This window comes from Petaurus breviceps, unplaced genomic scaffold (assembly GCF_028583685.1).
Source record: "Petaurus breviceps papuanus isolate PSGF00001 unplaced genomic scaffold, PetGlider_PUasm1.0 220, whole genome shotgun sequence".
NCBI classification, from domain to species: Eukaryota; Metazoa; Chordata; class Mammalia; order Diprotodontia; family Petauridae; genus Petaurus; species Petaurus breviceps.
The window spans coordinates 4,693,075-4,712,999 of NW_027185876.1; the positions used below are offsets into that span (position 1 = coordinate 4,693,075).

At 38.9% G+C, this 19,925-nt stretch overlaps 1 protein-coding gene across 1 annotated transcript; it reads left to right on the top strand.

Moving 5' to 3' along the window:
* The first annotated feature begins 143 nt into the window (after window positions 1-143).
* Window positions 144-18,878, top strand: BCL10 (BCL10 immune signaling adaptor). The gene is made up of 3 exons (XM_069094586.1): window positions 144-533; window positions 12,240-12,528; window positions 14,021-18,878. Exons 1-3 carry the CDS (start codon window positions 159-161, stop codon window positions 14,371-14,373), a joined length of 1,017 nt encoding a protein of 338 aa, XP_068950687.1. The 5' UTR covers window positions 144-158; the 3' UTR covers window positions 14,374-18,878.
* The last annotated feature ends 1,047 nt before the right edge of the window (window positions 18,879-19,925 follow it).

The window sequence follows — 19,925 nt, forward strand, 5'->3', positions numbered from 1 at the left end:
GGGAGGAGGAAACGCGGAGAGGATTTTCCGTAAGGGGCGTCATATCAAACGGAAGGTGGGGGGGCGTGGCTTGACCTCAGCACCGGAACGAGAGGCGTGGTTTGCCTGTAAGGGGCGTGGCTTGTCCCCTGAGGGGCGGGGTGTAAGGGATAGGTTTAATGGTTTCCCCCGGTGAAGGGGCGGGACCGCGTCCCAGCTGGATTGACAGCTGTGAGCTCCAGTCTCGTTCCGAAGCTCGGCTGGGGGCGGGAGTCCCGGCTCGGGCTCGTCCGTTCGGTGCTGCCGCCTCCTCCCTCCTAGCCGGCAGGGTAGGGTTGGGGGCCGGAACCGGAAGTTTCCGCTCCGCTCTTGGGCCCCCGAGTCCTCCGCTCTCCTGGCTCCTCTCACCCCTTGGATCGCCGGCGGGGGGGCGGGGGAGGTGTGCGGAGCCTCTTCAGTCCTGGGGGCGGCGTGGCCGGATTTCTGCAGCTTCCACCATGGAGCCCGCGGCGCCAGCGCTTACCGAGGAGGACATGGCCGAAGTAAAGAAGGATGTGAGTGGCGGGGGCCGGGCCGGGGCTGGGCGGGGCAGCTTCGTCCCCCAGGCCCCCCAAACTCCCAAGGGAGCTGGGCTGGGGGAAGCCCCGGGTTTTCTGGGCACCCGGAAGAAGGACCCCTCCCCCCCCCAAAAGTGTCCCGGAATCAAGAAGACCCGAGTTCAAATCCTAACTCCGGTACTTCCTTGCTGGACAACTCACGGAATGCCTGCCTCAGTTTCCCCCGCTGTAAAACGGGAATCGTAATAATAATAGCACCCCCCTCCCGGGGTTGCTCATGAGACCAAGTGAGGTGATGGTTGTGATTGATACCCTTAGCACAGTGCCTGCCACGGCTGTGCCCCTCAGTGTTACAGATTTTGACTGGGCTCCAGGACCTCTGATTGGATTGGGTTCCTCATAAATAGTAATGGCCCGCATTTGTATGGAGCTTGAAGGCTTGCAGAGAGCTTCCAGACTCCCTGGGGCAGGAGCTGGTGCGTTCTCATTTTCAGGATGAAAAAACTGAGGCCGGCCTGGGAGGTGGGGGGGGGGGTGGCTTGTCCGAGGTCCGGTTTGAGTTCCAGATCCAGCCTTTGTTCGGTCCACAGCCTGGGGCCGCGAGGGGTCTCGAGGTCGTCCCCCAGATGTCCCGCTGTAGGAGCTGAGGCCGCAGAGATCACCCAGGTGGTGCCCGAGCTGGAGGCAGCCCCAGGCTCCCTGGCCCCAGATCGCGCTGCCTTCACGTCCTTTATGCCGGCCTGTTTCATTGTTCTTTGTCCAGTTCGTTCCCGAGGGACTTTTTTTTGCTGTGCTTGTGTCCACGGTATGCCTTTCATGCAGGAGAAACGCAATGGTGCTTAATTGTTAGAAATGGACTCCGGGTCCATCCCTTTGTTATTAGGGTCCTGGAACAGCTCGGCCTGATCACTTTCCGTTTGCACACTCAGTTCAGTTGCCAGGTCCGGGATTCCCTCGGTGCTATAGGAGCTAAAACCCCCTTGAGTTAGTAAGACCTGGCAGCTGTCTCTAAACTAGAGCTAAAAATGGGTATCAGAATACCCACGGTGGAAAATGAGAGAGCCATCCCTCCAGTTGTGGCAATAGTTAATGCCCACGGGATGTTCCAGAAGTGGAAAGGTCATTATCCCCAGAGGGAAAGCTAACTGCTGCTACTAGGAATTCCCCTAAAGAGAAAACTCCTCCCCATTTAAATGAGACCTTTGGCCTTTCTAGCCTGGGGAGGAAGAGCAGTTTAATTCATACAATTGAGGGTAGAAATATTGCCTCAAAAATATCAATATAATGATTTGATTTCTATAAACTGTAACATGTGAGCTGACCTCTCCTTCCTAGATGCTAAAGAGTAGCATAGATATTGACGCTTAGTTATAATCAGATGTATTATAAGGTAGTTCATGTTTGTATGTTTCCCTTTGTTTTTCATGCAAATGATTGCCATCTTAGATGTCCAAGCATGAGTGATAATTATCCATCATTTGCATCTTATTATTTAGACAGGAAAAAGAAAAGTTCAGGCCTCCAGCGTTCTAACTTTTGCTGGTCCTCATATAGTATTTGTACATTGAGTTCATGGAATTCTGGAGCTGGATGGGAGCGATTCTATGCTAGTAGTATAGCTTAGCCCAATACCTGGCACATGATAGGCACTTAGTAAATGTTTGTTGAAATGTTTTTTGATTTGACAGATTAGGAAATTGAGGCCCACAGCAGCAGTGACTTGCTCAAGGTCACATAACTAGTTAGTGGCAGATTCAGGACTAGAACCCTGTTTAATGTTCTTTCCCTTACACTTTGCTTCCTTTGAACAGATATGCCAGTAATCCTGGAACAAAATGAACAAAGGTTAATTCTAGTGTCTCCTTTCAAGACTTAACTACTTTGTCTAAAGGCCAAAGTATGATTCAGTGCTTTTGACTTACTAAAAATAACCATGAATTACCTGTCTCTTTTGGAGGAAATGATTGGAATTTGGAGCCTAGAGAACTACTCTCTAAAGCATATTAGTATTTTTAGGCATCTTAAGTTCATATAGTACAGTCTCCTTCATCTCCCTTCCCCTACAGCCCTTTCCTTCTCCCTTTGGACTTTTATGTCATATTGTAAAAGGAAAATAAATTCACAGAATATTTTAGAAGCTTAGGTATATGACCTTTTATTTGTGAATTAGTGTCTGCCAGGTACAGTGGGAGCCCAGCAGGGGTGGGGAAACTTCAGGGGCCCTCAGGGTCACATATGGCCCTCTAGGTACGCAAGTGTGGCCCTTTGCCTGAATCCAAACTTCACAGAACAAATCCTTTTAAGGGTCAAAGTATAAAAGTTGCACTTGAGGATCTAGAGGGCCACATGTGGCCGTGAGGCCCCTGAATGTTCCCCACCCCTGGCCCAGAGGCTTACAGTTTAGTGGCTGAGATAAAGCAGATGTAAAACTAACTACCGTGTTTCCCCGATAATAAGACACTGTCTTATTAATTTTTTTGGAAAGAAAAACACCAGAGGGCTTATTTTCAGGGGAGGGCTTATGTTGTCCTGCCTCAGCTCTCCTCCGCGGCACTGCTCTCAATGGCGCCAGCAAGCAAATCACTGGGGAAGAACAGGATGACACACTCACTGCTGCAGCTCTGAGTGGATGCAGCTCGGAGCGTGGGGTGCGTTTCACGGGGGGGGGGGAGGGGGAACAGTGCATACAGAGGGTACCGTAATGTAGCATGTAGTGCAGGGGATCACCTTCACTACAGTAGCAATCTCAATAGGGCTTATTTTCGGGGGAGGGCTTATTTTAGAGGAATCTTACACAGTAAGGGGAGGGCTTATTTTCGGGATAGGTCTTATTATCAGGGAAACACGGTACTACAAGACAGTAAATGAACATACAATTCTCTTTCAGAACTTTCATAAAATCAAATCTTGGATGTGATTATCTGGGTCCCTTCCCCTTCTAGCATAAATTCCCTACTGTGCTTGACTAGCAAGAGGGGCCAAGATAGAGGTCAGGAATTGAATAATAACAACAACAACAATAAAAATCCATGAATTCTTGTAGCGAATGTAAATCATCCCCAACTCTTCCTTCAGCAATTATTTGGGGAATGCGTAGGTGAATAGATGATAAATCCAGACCCCAAAGAACTTAGGAATAAATCAGGGAGATGAAACATATATGCAGATCATTGGAGCATGAGGCCAAGTGATACAGAGGGCAAGTGGTGGGAGTTTTATTTTTGTTCTTTCTTAAATAAGGGATTGTTTCATAGATTTTTTTAACCAGTCTCTTAAACCAGGATTTGGAAATCTATGACTTTTTCTCAGTCCTCAGGCTTTTTGACTTCTCTTTAACATTTGACCCAGTTGATGAGCCTCTTTCTTTGGATGCTCTCTCCTCGGACTTCTCCTGACATTGCACTGTCTTGGTGGTTCTTCTACCTGTCTGATCTCTGCTCAGTCTCCTTTGCTGGATCATATCCGTGTTTCACCCCTTAACTGTGGCCACACTCACAAGGCTCTGTCCTGGATTCTTTTTTTCTTTCTCTATATTTTCTCTTGTTTGGTGACCTCATTAGCCCCCTTGAGTGCAATCATCATCTCTGCAAATGACTCCCAGATTTATGTATCCAGCCCTCCTCCCTCTATTCCTACTTAACCAACTGACTATTAGACATTTGAACTTGGTATTTTCTAGCCATCTAAAATTTAAAATGTCCAAAACAGAAATCATTACCCTTCCTCCCCCTCTTGCTAACTTCCCTATTTCTGTCAGGGGCACCACAGTCACATAAATTTGCAACCTTGGTGTTATCTTCAACTCTTAACCCTAAAACAATTCTTTTCACATTGAATTAAGAAAACTTTAGTACTGAAGTCAGATTTTCTATGGCCTTACTACCACCTAGGACTTTCTTAGGAAAAGCTGTGATTAGAGATAAATATAATAGTTGAAGTCCTTTAGTTGAAACAAGTTTCAAAACAGTGAAAATGTTATATTAAAATACAGCCCCCACATAGGTACTTCAGAAAGTTGTGAGTCATAACATTGTGAAAAAATGAAGCAAGTGAATTTTAGCTTAGGCTTACACCAGTTCAAATTTTTTTTCTTCTAGAAAAGCATACTTAATTCTAGCAGTGGTTATTGAATATATCATTAAATAAAACAGAACCTGTTAGTAGATTTTAAAACTATTTTGAATAAAAAGTGACTGTCTGGGTCTTCTTAATAGCAATTCTGAGAGCCTTCTAGACTTTCAGGTAAAGAAATTCAACTTCATTGTGAAAAGGACCCCCCCCCAAAAAAAAAAAATTCAATGTTCTCTTTTCATTTTACTTGGGTAGCAAAACCAAGAAGCTACATTATGTGGCCTGCTTTATCAGATTGTGTTGGTACCCTGTTGGTCAGGCAGGCAGGGTAGATGGTATCACCTAGTCTAGACAGAATGTTAGCCTGAAGTCCCCTTATTGGTATGTTGACAAAACTGGCTCAGGCATAGAAGTTAGTTAGGTCTGTTCACAAATCAAGGAGAAGTGATAGGCAGGAAAGCCAGTACTAAAGATCTCATTTAGGTCTTTATACAGTAAGCAGGAAAAATAAGAGAATTTGCCAGAGCTTGTCATTAACATTGACAGCTATGCTATCAGTAATTATAAAAGCATCTCCAAGGAAGGGAGATAAGTCATTGATGAACAAAAATAAACCAAAATGGTATCAAGCCTCTCTTCCCTCTTGCTTTTTGTGTTTCCTGTAGGATGTTTATTTTATTTATAAGTGAATACCATGCTGAGTCTGGGTACTTCTGATGAGATTCTTTTACCTGCTTGAATCTCTTTAGAATTCTGCTTTGATAGTAATCTGTCTTCATTAGAGCCAATACAAGGGAGTGGATTATGGAAGTGGAAGGGTGTGAGAGATACTATACCAAGTAGAATCATCAGAATAAGTAGAATTAATTGGACATAGAAGAGGGATATAAGGTTAGGGAATTCGATTCAGCAAACATTTTTGAAGCACCTTGGGAGGCTAGGCTCCAAGATTATAAAGGCCAAAAAAACCCAAAACCAAACAGGTGCCCTCAAGGAGCTCATGCCCTACTTGAGGGATACAATATGTATACAAAATAATTTCAGGAGGGAAAGGTCACTGACAACAAGAAGGAACAGGAAAGTCAGCATAGAAGGTAGGTAACACCTGAGCTTAGCCCTTGATCCAAGAGGTAGAGTTGAGGAGAGTGTATTCCAGGTAGAAGTAGGAAATAGTGCTGAGCTCGAGGAATGGTTATTAGCCTAGTTTGATGGTAATGCAGTGTGTGGGGAAGGGAGGGTAACATAAAATCTTTCTGGAAAGAAGTGATGCCAGATTGTGGAGAATTCCTAAAATATCACACTGAAGAGTTTGTGTTTTATCCTAAAAGCATTAAAGATCCATTGAAGAATTTTGTATAGGACAGTGACATAGTTTTTGTTTTTTGAGAATATTAATTTGTGTTTTATGGAAGATGGGTTAGAGAGACTGGAAGCAAGGGGCGAGGCAGGGCATTAGAAATCTGTTATAATAGTTCAGACAAGCTGTAATAAGGGATTCACTAGGGTAGAGCCTGTGTAAGTGGAGAAAAAGGGAAGATTTGTAAGAGATTGGGGAGGTAGCTAGAATGATAATGACATTAAAAGAAATTGGGAAGTTGGTGACAGGATTTAGGGAGAAAACAAGTTCATTTTAGGGCCTACTGAGTTTGAGTTGTCATCAGGACAGTTAGGTAGAAATGTGCCACAGACATTTCTAAACTGGTTGTTGGAGATGAGTTGAGACTGATGATGATCTGGATAGAGGTGGTAATAGAGCTAAGTAAGTGGATGAAATGTCTGAGAATCTAATGTCTAGATCACAGAAAGTACAATCCTACTGTACTTGATAGTGGTTGAACAATGGTTAAAATATGTTTAATTCATATCACTACATTTCACTAAGAGGAATATAGGCAATTTAAAGTGAATTTGGAGGAGTGACCAGGATGATGAAGCATCTTATAGTTGAAGAAACTAGAGATAAATAGATTGAAGAGGAGGGCTCTTGTGAAGGAGGAATATTATTAAACATGGATTCAGATAAAACTCTACTGTTTAAAATTGTAAAGGATACTGAAATACTGTTGTGCTATAAGAAATGGTGTGTGGGCAGACTTCAGAAAAACCTGGAAAGACTTACATGAACTGATGCTGAGTGAAGTGAGCAGAACCAGGAGAACATTGTACACAGTAACAGCCACATTGTGCTATGGCTTACTTTGATAAACTTAGCTCTTAGCAATGCAAGGATCTCAGACAACTCCAGAAGACTCATGATGTAAAATGCTGTCCACATCCAGAGAAAGAACTTTCGAATCTGAATGCAAATGGAAGCAAACTGTTTGTTCTCTTTTTTGTTGTTTTGTTTCTTTCATCTTTCACGTGCTTCCTCGCATTGGGTTCTAATTCTTCTTTACAATATGATAATGTGAAAATGTTTAATATGAATGTATATGTAGAGCCTGTATCAGATTGCATGCTGTGTTGGGAAGGGGAGGACAGGAAAGGAAATTTAAAATTCAAAATCTTATGGAAGTGAATGTTGAAAACTAAAAATAAATTAATTTTAAAAAATAAAATAAAATTATAAAGCACATTCTGGCTGCTACTAAAGTGATAGAGAAATCTAAAATATTTACCATTTCATTAAAAAATTAAGGGACTCGGGGTGGCCAGGTGGCTCAGTGAGTAAGAGCACCGGCCCCAGAGTCGGGATGACCTGGGATCGAATCCAGGCTCAGATACTTAGCACCACACCCAGAAATAACTGGCCATGTAACCTTGAGCAAGTTACTTAACCCCAATTGCTTAAAAAAAAATTAAGGGACCCAGAATTTTTTTTGGGGGGGGAGAGGGCAGTTGGGGTTAAGTGACTTGCCCAAGGTCACATGGCTATTTTTTTGTGTTAAGTGTCTGAAGCCAGATCCGAACCCAGGTCCTCCTGACACCAGGGCAGGTGCTCTATTCACTGCGCCACCTAGCCACCCCATGGACCCAGAACTTTTTAAAGTTTACTAAGACTTTTTCTTCAGGCATCATCTGATGTTACATGATTACTTTTTCTGGTCAATGTAGTAAGAAATACCCTATTGTAGTATTATGACTCAGTTATTAAATTTGCAAAATGGGTTCAATTTTTTTAATATTTTGATAAAAGATAGCCCCACAACAGTAGGCAGATTAATTCTAGTTGAAATTAACATTCTTTGTTCAAAAAAGTTTTCCACTTGATCCTTTTTCAAATTGTTAAATTTATATTCTTTTAGTTTTTTGTTTTGTTTTTTTGCTTTTTGGAGGGCAGTTGGGTTTAAGTAACTTGCCCAAGGTTACAGGGCTAGGTTTTTTGTTTGTGTGTGCTAAGTGTCTGAGGCCAGATCCGAACTCAGGTCCTCCTGACTCCAGGGCCAGCACTCTACTCACTGCGCCACCTAGCCACCCCCTTTTAGTTATTTCTTAACAATAATTCCAAAAGACTTCAAGTTATATAACTCATTTCATCTGGTGTCATCACTGTTTTATTCCAAAGCTACATATGGTGCTTTGAAAAGTATTGCTTTGAAGGTGATTGTCTTTAAAAGAAATTCATTTATAATGAAAAGTTCCAACTAAAAAATTAATCTGAATCTTTCCTTTTTTCTTCTTTAAAAGTAGTGACCATTATATATCATGCTAATGAAAATATTCAGAGGAGGTAGGTTAAGTGACTTGACTGGAATCATGCAGCTAATAAGTGTCAGAGTTGGAATTTCAGACCAGATTTTCAGACTACAAGCCCAGCATGATATCCATTGTGCTCCATGGCCTCTTGTGTTATATTTTAATTAATGATCTCGTGGATTGCAATATTCATTCTGCTCATACAGATGGCGACTTCTCCATGCCTGTCCATCCCCATGTGATTCTGGTCCATGGTCTGCCATACATCTGTCAGGAGCACATTCCTCCCATTGCCATTCGTGTATTTCTGCAGAGTATGGTTACTGTCCATCTCTTTTCACTCCTCTCTTAATGCTGTTGCTCATAATTCCCACTATTCTTCACTGTAAGATTTTTTTTTCCAATTTATTTATTTATTTTTAGTTTTCAATGTTCATTTCCACAAAATTTTGAGTTACAAATTTTTCTCCCCATCTTTCCCCTACTCCCCACCCCAAAATTCCCTCAATCTGTTCTCTCATATCCTCCCTCATCCCTCCCTCCAACTTTCTAGTAGGGCAAGATGGATTTCTATACCCCAGTGCCTATATATCTTATTTCCCAGTTGCATGTAAAAAGCAATTGAGTTCCAGATTTTTTCCCTTCTTCCCTCCTTACCCACTCCCACTGGAAAGATAAGCAAATCAATATAGGTTGTACATGTGTCATTACGCAAAACATTCCCATAGAAGTTATATTGTGAAAGACTAACTATAATTCCCTCCATCCTATCCTGCCCCTCATTTATTCTGTTTTCTCCTTTGACCCTGTGCCTTTTCCAAAGTATTTGCTTCTAACTACCCTCTCCCCCAATCTGCCCTCCCTCACTGTAAGATTTTTACAAATAAGTGGATATTGTAAACTAGTTCTTGCAGACTAAAATGTTTTTTAGATTCTTTTGGTCTCGTGACATTTGTTTTACAGAGTTAAACTGCTTTTTTAAATAGTCATAGTGTCAGTGTCCTTTCCTCCATCTGTTTCCTTTTTATCAGCAAAGTCAATTAAATATATTAGTTTGGAGTTTTAATTCCATACCTTATCTTCTTATTTTTAGTCTTCAGGTTTTGTAATGATTTTGATATTTGTCCTAACAAGACAGTAGTCTGACTCTACAGAGATGATTCAGTAATGACTCCCACATCAGTAGTGAGTTGTTTGTTTTCTATTTGCTGATACATAATCACGTGGTTGGGGGGTGGGTGTTTGGGGTTTTTTGGTGATGTTACTTGGTATACCACTTCATTTATTTGCCTCTGCATTCAGATCCTGTGAAACATCTTTCCATTTAGCTGCAACTTCTTTTTGTTTCCTGGTTCATAGAGTCAAGATTGATAGGATTTAGTTGCTTCAATTCAGCACAACCAATCAGTTCTACCTTTTCTGACAATTCTACCTGTTCAGTATCTCTCACTTTTGTCCCATCCTTTTTCCATGCCTGTCATTCTTATGGAAGCCCTTATAAAAATGTATTACAATCAATGTGTAGAATTCTCTAACAGAATTCAGGAATTAAGGGAGTACTGTGAATTACTCCATTTTTAGAATGTGTATAAACATTAACAATTAATGGCCTTCAAAATGTGAAATGCTTGTCTAATAACTTAGGGGACTTTCTATTTAATGTATACAGTTGGCCAGATTTGATCTTCTTCTGGCTGCTTAGTGCCCTTAGCTACAGAGTACAGTCCTAAATCTAACAATCTTGTACTTCTACTCTTTTGAACAAAAGAAAAACCAAGTAAAAATGTGTGACCAGATCAATGTTAATCCATTATTACCATTACAGGAAAAAATACCTAGTAACGCCTTATTATTTCTTACCTAATTTTGTTTTTTGCTTATTCAAAAACTGTTCAATGACTTCAGTTGCCCCAGATTCCTCATGCTGACTAAAAGGACTCCCCACACACGCATCAATTTGCCCTGTGGTCTTATATCCTATTATGTTTTTATATGGCCACCATACTTCACTCCCTAAATAGACCCCACACTTTTCTGCTCATTCCTTGGCATTCCTTCCCTGTAGATCTTGTTCTTCACCTTCTGAATCCTACCTTTAAAACCCACCTCACATTCTGCTTCCTTCATGACTTCTTCCTGCCTTCTCCCACACTAGAAATGATATTAAATCTCTCTGAACTTCCATAATATCTTGTTATGCCTCTTACTGGACATGGAAAATATTTTATTGGTACCTTTTATTTGTACATCACATTCCTTTCTAAGAATATCCCTTCCTGCTATCTTCCCCATAGTTATCCTTTGTAACAAAGAGCAAAAAAGAAGGGAAAAAATAGTTCAGCAAAATTAACCAATACATTAGCCCAGGCTGACAGTATGTGCAGTGTTGTTCCCTGTCCAACATCTCCCCTTCCCCCACCCTCCGAAAAAAAGGACAAGGAATTGCATCTCTTCCTCTATACTTTTGAGGCCAAGCTTCATCATTATAATTGCCGAGTGTAAGTTTCAGTTGCTTCCTTGCACTTTCTATATACTTTGTTTTAATTATTGTGTATATTGTTTTTCTGGTTCTACTCACTTCACTTTGCATCAGTTCATACAAGTGTTCCCTTGTTTCACTATGTTTTTATATTCATTTATTACAGCACATTAATATTCTGTTACATTCAGGTGCCACAGTTTGTTTAGCCGTTCCCCAGTTGTTTCTAATTCTTTAGTACTCTGAAGAATTCTGTTACAAAAGTTCTATTATTTTGGAATATATATGTGACCTTTTCTTTTTATCATTGACCTCCCTGGAATATATGTCTGACAGTGGGATGTTTCAGTCAAATACTATAGACATTTTAATCACTTTCTTAGTATAATTCCAGTTCCCTTTCTAGAATGGTTGAATCCACCCTTAGCCATCAGTAGACTATTGGTGTATCACAATTCTTCCAATATTGATTTTTCCCATCTTTTGTCATCTTTACCAGTTTACTAGGTGTGAGGGAAAGTCACAGAGTTGTTTTTATTTTCATTTCTCTTACTCATGACTTGTAGTAATCTTTCATCTGGTTAATATTTTTCAGTTCTTTGGAGAATTGTTTATCCATATACTTTGACCATTTATCCTGTTGGGTTATGATTCTCTTTTTGTACTTTTGCATTATATTATTTTCTCCAAGTAGATTGTAAGCCTATAAAAGTGAGGACTATGTCTTGTTCATCTTTGTATAACCCTCCACCCCCTGCTGCCCAATCTAAGCCGCTGCCTTACACATAAGAACATAGTACCTCAGAGATGGAAGGAACCTTAGAATTATTTTTTCCAACCCCTCACATTTTACAGATGAAGAAACTGAGAAAACAGAAGTTTTCCTGCTGCGTAAAAGCCAAACAGCTAATTATGTAGTAGTAAGCCATAATTTTTTAACTAAATTGGATTTTTTCCAGTTCATCACACTGGTATGCAGGGTACTTTGGTCCTTTTTCTGTTATCCTTCAGGATTAGAGAATGGAAAGATGAAGTTAATGGAGCAGGAGTTTTTCCTGAATTCAAAAGGCACTTCAAAATCTCAGATACTTTAGAGTAACCAGATACATCAGTCACTGAAGCAAGACAATGGTTTTAGAAGATTTCCTACTGATAACTTGTCAGGCAAACTAGTTTTAGTTACTAGAATTGGTTCTGTCTTCTATGTAATTTATGTTCGTGGTGTAGGGTTTGTGATCTGTTCTTTCCCCCATCCCTCCCCCAATCCCATTGCCTTCCTCCTGAGATTGTCAGCTATTTCCTGTATCTATAGACAGGTAGATAGATGGATATCTTGTATGTACATAGTTGTTTGCATATTGTCTTCCCCATTAGACTGTAAGCTCCTTGAGAACAGGGGTCCTTTACCTAGTTTTGTATCCCCAGTACTTAGCACAATGCCTGACACTTAGTCAGGTACTTAACCGTAAAATGTTTTCTATTTAAAATAACCTTAAAATATGTTTTATCTCTTTTAGGCTTTAGAAAATCTTAGGGTGTATTTATGTGAAAAAATCATAGCTGAGAGACATTTTGATCACCTACGTGCAAAGAAAATACTCACTAGAGAAGATACTGAAGAAATTTCTTGCAGAACATCTAGTAAAAAAAGAGCTGGTAAGCTGTTGGACTACTTACAGGAAAACCCTAAGGGACTTGACACTCTGGTTGAATCTATTCGACGAGAGAAAACACAGAGCTTCCTGATAGAGAAGATCACAGATGAAGTGCAGAAGCTAAAGATTGTCAAACTTGAGTATCTGAAAGGTAAGGTGACCTGCATGTATGAGGGGACAAGTTAAATAAAGCGATTTGCTCAGTGGAGTTGATCTTTAACCCAAGAATTCCTTTAGGATTGCCTGTTCTGCTTTAGAAAATTTTATTAGGTTGATAAAATAGAAGGGGGTTTCTATTTGGTCACAGCTTGATAAGCATGGATTTAGTTATACAGGACTTCCTCCCAGATTGATGTGAGGCAAAACATATAATATTATAAAGAAAGAGAATTAGACTTGATGAGTGACTTCCCAAAGGCACAGGGCTAAGTGTAAGATACAGGACTTCTGATCCCTCTATTATAGAACTGCACTTGCCCCTGTAATACAACTAAATGGGATACTAGTTTGCTTAGTGGCTCAGTAGAGTGTTTTGCTGGACAGGGACTGGACCTGTAAGTTTTCATTAGTGTAGGGAGCTCCCAGAAGAGCAGACTCCCTCTGCCATTGCAACTTGACCTTTGAAACGTAGAACCTTTGACCTTCCCTGGAGCAGTGAGAGCTGAAGTGCTTTGGCCAGCATCCCACAGCCAGGATTGTATCACATCTTCCTGGCCCTTGGGCAGCCTCCCTCTCCACAGGAAGTCTTAACCTTGTTTGTGTTTTGTGTCTGAAGTCTGTGGAGCCCTTCACACAATACTGTTTTTAAATGTAAGAAATGTTTTTAAATGAAAGAAAATCTAGAATTACAAAGGAAACCATATATACATACACATATATACATATGTATATGTGTATAATGCATACACATATACCTCTACATATATACATATTCACATATATACATCTAGATATAAATTCAATTATAAAAATTTTTAAGAAAAAAAATTCACATACCCAAGATGAACGCCTGCAGCTAAGCCATCTTTGTTGTGTCTGAGTTTGGAGAGTGGAAATACAAGAAAGAGTGAATCAGAAGATTCTACTATGGGCTATCTTGATCACCATTGGATATTTGCAGAGCCAGGTTAATCCTTCGTTTTATCCTTTGACTATAACAAGAATTTTCCTTTTCCACTCCCCTAGAGTTCTAAGGCTCTTAGTTAAATAAGCACAAGATTCAATAGTGTCTTCCCAAAAAGACTATTCATTTGCTCATCACAGATGGACATTAGTCAGTTCATAAACTTTCTCCTTGACACACACTGTTTGAAATGAATTCTGTTAGCCTTTTCCTTTTGTCTGGGCACTTGTGCTTTTGTGCTGCTAGAACTCTAGGGGGTTCAGTAGCTCTAAAAACGACTTCTTTTATGAACAAGTGAGTTTATCTTCATTACTGACGAGATTTCCTTAAGCAGTCATGCTTAATTCAGTTTTCACAGGAATCCTAGATGTTGGGCTTTTTCCTACAATATCGGGCCTCCTAAATGTAACAGTAATTAGCGATTTAATAACAGGTATTTGATTAAGGGTTTGTTGAATTGACTGTCACTGATTAGGTTTACCAACCAGTTTATTCACCATCTTCTCTGTTTTTATTTTAGGATTGCACCATAATAGCTATATGCCTCTTCCACCTGGAGCAACAAATAGTCTGTCTAGATTAGATTCTAATGAGTACAATTTCTCTGACAAATTGAAAGACGGAGATGCCACTGTTGTTTACCAGCCAACAGGAGAGTCCAGCACAGCCTCCTTCTATTCCAATACTACTTCATTGAATTTACCTGTTGTCGAGGTAGGCAGAACCGAAAGTAACGTCTTCTCCTCAACTCCCCTTCCTGGACCTGGAGACCCTGGGGCACCTCCTCTTCCCCTAGAGCCACAGTCAGAAGAAGAAGGAGGCTCTGCTGATATGTTTCTTCCCTTAAGATCACGGTCTTTTTGCCAGCAATGACAGTTTACCCCACTTCTTTAAAAAAGTTCCTTCAGGAATATTTAAGGGGACTTAACAAGATCTTAAGAAAGCAGTTGCTGTAAATGCTTACTAACAACGTATTGTAGTGTTTTTAGTATATTTTTATCATGTCATGTAAATGGAGTGTTAATGCATTTTTAGGAAATTTAGTATTGTTCACTTTTCTTGCTTTTTCATTGTAAGAGTTGGATGTTTTTTGTTTTTTAATACTGTTTCAATTTAATTTTTGCAGCTGGGGACAATTTCTTCATAATGTGACCAATTGGGTTGGATTTGCTATACTAATACAATGTTTATCTTAGGATGTGTGCTGAAAGTGGTCTGACCATACCTAATAGTTCTCACCAACTTCTTAGACTTCTCCCGGTAAAATTTTCAGAGTCCAGAAGTTGGCTCTTTTCTGTAATTGAATGTGTTGCTGGCTGGTGAAGTGCCTGCTAACCAGTACCAGCATAGGGGTTTTTTTTTGGTTTTGTTTTTTGCTTTTGGGGGGGCAATTGGGGTTAAGTGACTTGCCCAAGGTCACATGGCTAGTTTTTTTGGTGTGTGTGTTAAGTGTCTGAGGCCGGATTTGAACTCAGGTCCTCCTGACTCCAGGGCCAGTGCTCAATTCACTGCACCACCTAGCCACCCCAGACCAGCATAGATTTTGCCCAAAGAGCAACATATACGAGGACGTAGTCCTTTAATCTATGTAATGCCTCTACCTCCTGATTCCACCTAATGTGCCAGTATCTCAATTTGATCAATTATGTTCATCATCAATGACTTTAATGCCTCTCCTAAGACCCTCTTATATTCTTAGATTTTTTTATCATTCCTAAGAAAAAGCTATTTTGTAACATACCAGTCATTAATATTTCATGGAGGTATTTTATGTTTTTAGTTTCTGTACATTCATTCTGTCCAGGTCGTTGTCTTGAGTGTAGATAAAGTCTTAGAACAAATTTCTGATGGAAATTCAGCTTTAGTGAACATTGCTTGATAAGCGGGGCATTTGCTAACAGTCTTTTTTTTCTGGTGGTCTTGTCATTTATTGTAATGGAATGTCACCTCCATTACTCATTCATGTCACATTTTATCTCATGTAATTAAATTTGTTATTGTTTACTTTATCATATAAGACTTTTCTTAACCACATTAAGTTTGCAGTAAACAAATGGTAGAAATGCTATTTGATCAGTTAGTAAACATTAAGTACCCACTATGTGCCCAGGTACTATGCTAAGTGCTAGGGGCGCAAATGTGAAAAAGACAACTAGTCCCTACCCTCACAGAGCCTACCATCTAATGGGATGAGATGCCACCCAAAAGAAAGCTAAGAGGAATGGGGGAAGGTGGGAAAGGGTAACCCCAGCCTGGAAGCGTGATAGAGACCTAAAGGGATGCAGCCTGGTAGGAAATGAAGAGATGACCAGCCTGGGCTCCTGCCTCAATCAGAGAGGCCTTACAGGCAGAAGGGATTGTGGTGGGATTCTTAGGGCTGGCACAGTCTTGCAGGAGGATGGGGCTCTGAGAGCATGATGGAGAACTCACTAACAGTGTTTGTTAACAGTATAATGGTCTCAAGAATACTGTAGGGTTTTTAAAGCTAGATTTCCTTTAAGAATCCAAATACTTGTTTCCATTTTTAGAGCAGTATACTAAACTATTTTCAAGTGTTTGTGATATGTGTACTCCTAGAAAATAATTGTGAATTGTCAGCCACAAACTTGACCTATTTACAATGTTTTTATAAGAACAGTTCTGAAGATTGAGTTATTTATGTCCACGTATTACTCATGATGACTTGGGACATTTTATTACAAGAGAAAAAAATGTAGCTATCTTTTAAACAGTTAATTTACAGAATAGTTGTTTTTTAAGTTCCTTAAATAATCAATAATGTTTTTCTCCTAAAATGGTCTTTGAAATGTTTTCTGTCAGCTTTACATACCATTCTTTAGGGTCTATTTTGTTTCTGTACCGAAATAAACAAAACCTACCTATCAGTTATAAACCATTCTTAGATGTTGACTAATGATACCAGTGTAGCCCTGATATCCTCTTCCCCTCCCCGCCTAAAAAATTGTCAATACTGTTCTTTGAATAGAAGTTCTTGCAGGTCAAAAATCATCTTTAAATGTGTTTGTGTTACAGACAACTGAGAATCCAAAGTCTCAATTTATTTGGGTACCCTGGAATATTCCATTTACAAGTTCTATTCTTCGACATTTATAATTTATTTTGGATATGTAAAACTGATAGAAAACTCCCTGTTTTAGTAATATAGTAAGATTTCTGCTATCATAATTCAAGTTTTTAAGATAACTTTAAATACTGAAATGACAGTGAAAGAGCACCATCCCTGGAGTCAGGAGGACCTGAGTTCAAATCTGGCCTCAGACACTTAACAATTACTAGCTGTGTGACCTTGGGCAAGTCACTTAACCCCAACTGCCCTGCCATCCCCTCTCCAAAAAAAAATATTGAAATGACTTTTAGGGCCTAAAGAATACTTAACTTCAAATTCTTAAAAATTGACCATTATCCAAATTTTAGGCTCATTTGAAAAGTAGCCTAACAGGGTAGAGTAGAGCTACTCTCCTGTGTGCATCCTCAAGTTAAACAGCATATATCAGCATCTGAGGACCTCTTTGAGTTGAAAGCAGTCATAAATTCTCCTCACCAATGCATTTCCCCTCCAGTTATGCACCTCATCCCAAGCTGTTCACATTATCTTTATGTAGTGATGGATGAAAAGGGTTTTTATAACCTGACTCATGAGGAACCATGGACAACACACATTTATCTCTCAGGTGAACAGAACTGTACTAGGTGCTATGGTAATTACAGAGAAACTATGGTAGACATCCATCTCTGTAGGAGTTTGCACTGTTGATAGAGAATTTTAATATTTTCAAAGAACATAGTTTGTATCCAAAAAATTTTTTGTGTTGGATATTACCAGCTTAATATTTCCCTTCCCCCTGTCCACTTTACTCTTGGCCAAATCTGCTGCTATTAAAATTTATATCTAGATATTGTTGACTGGAAACTTGTAAAAATTTGTACTCAGGACCAAGGAGCACTACCTTCTCAAAGCCACAGAAGGAATCCTTTGGTAATGATTTCTAGTGAAATCTGCATACTGAATACCTAAGCTCTCATCTGCTCTCTTGACCAGATATTGTTCACCAGTCATCATTAGTAAAAGTATTCATTGGGCATAATCTAAATAGGAGAGAATGAACAAAATTTTTTTGGTTCCTTGTGTAAGAACTAGAAAGAAAACCAACTGGTCTGTTTCATCTCCCCAGCAGAGGGAGCAGTACAAGTTATAGTACAACATTATGCTTTTAAATGAAATCTATTTCAACTTATTTTTAAAATGTATTCTGAAAAATTATTTTTATCTATACCAGATCATGTAAATACTAAATTTTAAGTGTTACTACATAAAAACATTTTTCATTAAGTTTATAATGTAGAAATTGATTATATTTTTCTAGTATGTTAGTATATTTGTTATAGTTGAGCTGTATTACTGAAGAAAAAAGACTTATACTTAGTTTATTTTTTATTTTTCTGAGTTACCTGGAAATTAAGGAATTACGTCCCACATTTTCAAAATATTATGGTAACATATTTGCATTAAATTGTGGCTGGGAAATACAACTAAATTTAAAAAACTTAGTCATGTAGATTCAGATTCTGAAAAAAGTCTCAAATCTCAAGATTTTTAGTATGCTAAATGTTTAATTTTCAGTGTTTAAGTTAAAGCTCAATTAAGTAGGATGTTCCTGATTCTAAAGATCATTCAGAATACCTCAGTGTCATTATTGTAAAACTAAATGGTCACTGAAATAGTACTATAGATGCTAAGTGTTTAGAAGTTCAAGTCAAATTCATGCAGGACACAGGATATTCCCTGAGAGTTTATGAATTTCTTTTTCTTGTGATTTGCCTGTCTTTTCTGAAATGTGCCTTGGCTGGGTCTTGGGCAGAGCCGGTCATTGACTTCAATTTGGTTGACTTCCAAAATTAAGGAATCTTGTTATTTTGAAGGAGTAAATTTTTAGTAAAATTTTAGCAGATTACCTTTTAGTTTTTAATAAGATAGTTTGTGTTCCTGAAAAGGTAAAGTATATATTTCCATTTCCAGTATGAAGTGCCTCTCCAAAGTTAAACAAGTGCCTTTTTGACCTTCCTTGCATTTTCTTCAACCTTTGTAATCAGGTAAAAATGTGACTGGAAGTCAGAAATATTAAATGAACAGCATAAAAGGTACTGAATGTAAGAGAATTGAAAGTACATGTAATATTAGTGTAATCCAGTGGGGATGTATTTCTAAATGCAAAAGTATATTTTATAAATATGAATATTACTTTGCTGTGCTAACCAAGTCTGGATGTCAGTTTCCTCAAGTATTTCATGACCAAAGTCTGAAGAAAAAATTTTACCATTCAATATAATCTTGTTTTAATAAACACTTATGTAAAGTTTTTCATCTTCAAGTGATGTGTATGTTTTACAATGTCTTCCACTGAACTAGCAATGAACCTTAGTGTAGTTAAGTACTAGAAAAAAGCAACTGAAAAAAGGCTTCACTTCCATCTGAGTGACATATGCCTGACCAAGAATCTGGAACACAAGTAATTGTGTTCTTGTAAAATTCATCATTTGGACACTTTCTTTAAAATCAGCACAGAAATAGAATATTAGGTCAGTTTTTCTGATCTGGCTTCATCATTTCCCAGCTTAAGAATATTCTGTTTAATTCAAGAGACAATAGGAACCATATACCAAGATTAGCTCCAAATGGATAAATAACAGATATAAAACATCATATCAGAAATTAGAGGAGCAATGGGGAAATTACCTTTCAGATCTATGGGTAGAGAAATAGTACATGACTAAACAAGTGATGGGAACATGATAAAAGTGGACAATTTTGATTTATAAAATTTAAAAGATTTTGCATAAACACTACCTAACAAAAATTAAAAAGGGAGTAGGTAAGTAGGATCTTTGCAACATTTCTTCAATAAAGCTATCATTTTCAATATATTTATTAAAAAAACTGCTTCAGATTTATAAGAGTAAGCCATGCCCCAATACATACATGGTCAAAGGATATGAACAAGTAGTTTTCAAAGGAAGAAATCCAAACTATCAACAATTATGTGGGAAAAAATTCATTAAATCACTAGAGAAATGCAAATTAAAGCAACTTTGAAGTTCTACTTTACACTCAAGACTGGCAAAAATGACAAAATGAAAAGAACAATGTTGGGGAAACTGGGAAAACAATACACTAATGTACTCTGGATGGAATTGTGAATTGCCCCAACTATTCTGGGAATAATTTGTAATACTATGCTTAGAGTTACCATACTACAGCCAAACCACTACTAGACCTGTATTCCAAAGGTATCAGAAAATGGGGCTATATGTACAAAAATAAAGCATCTATTTTTAATGATGGCAAAAAAATTGGAAACTGAAAGGGGTGTCTTCTTGGTGAATGACCAGAATAAGTTGTGGCATAT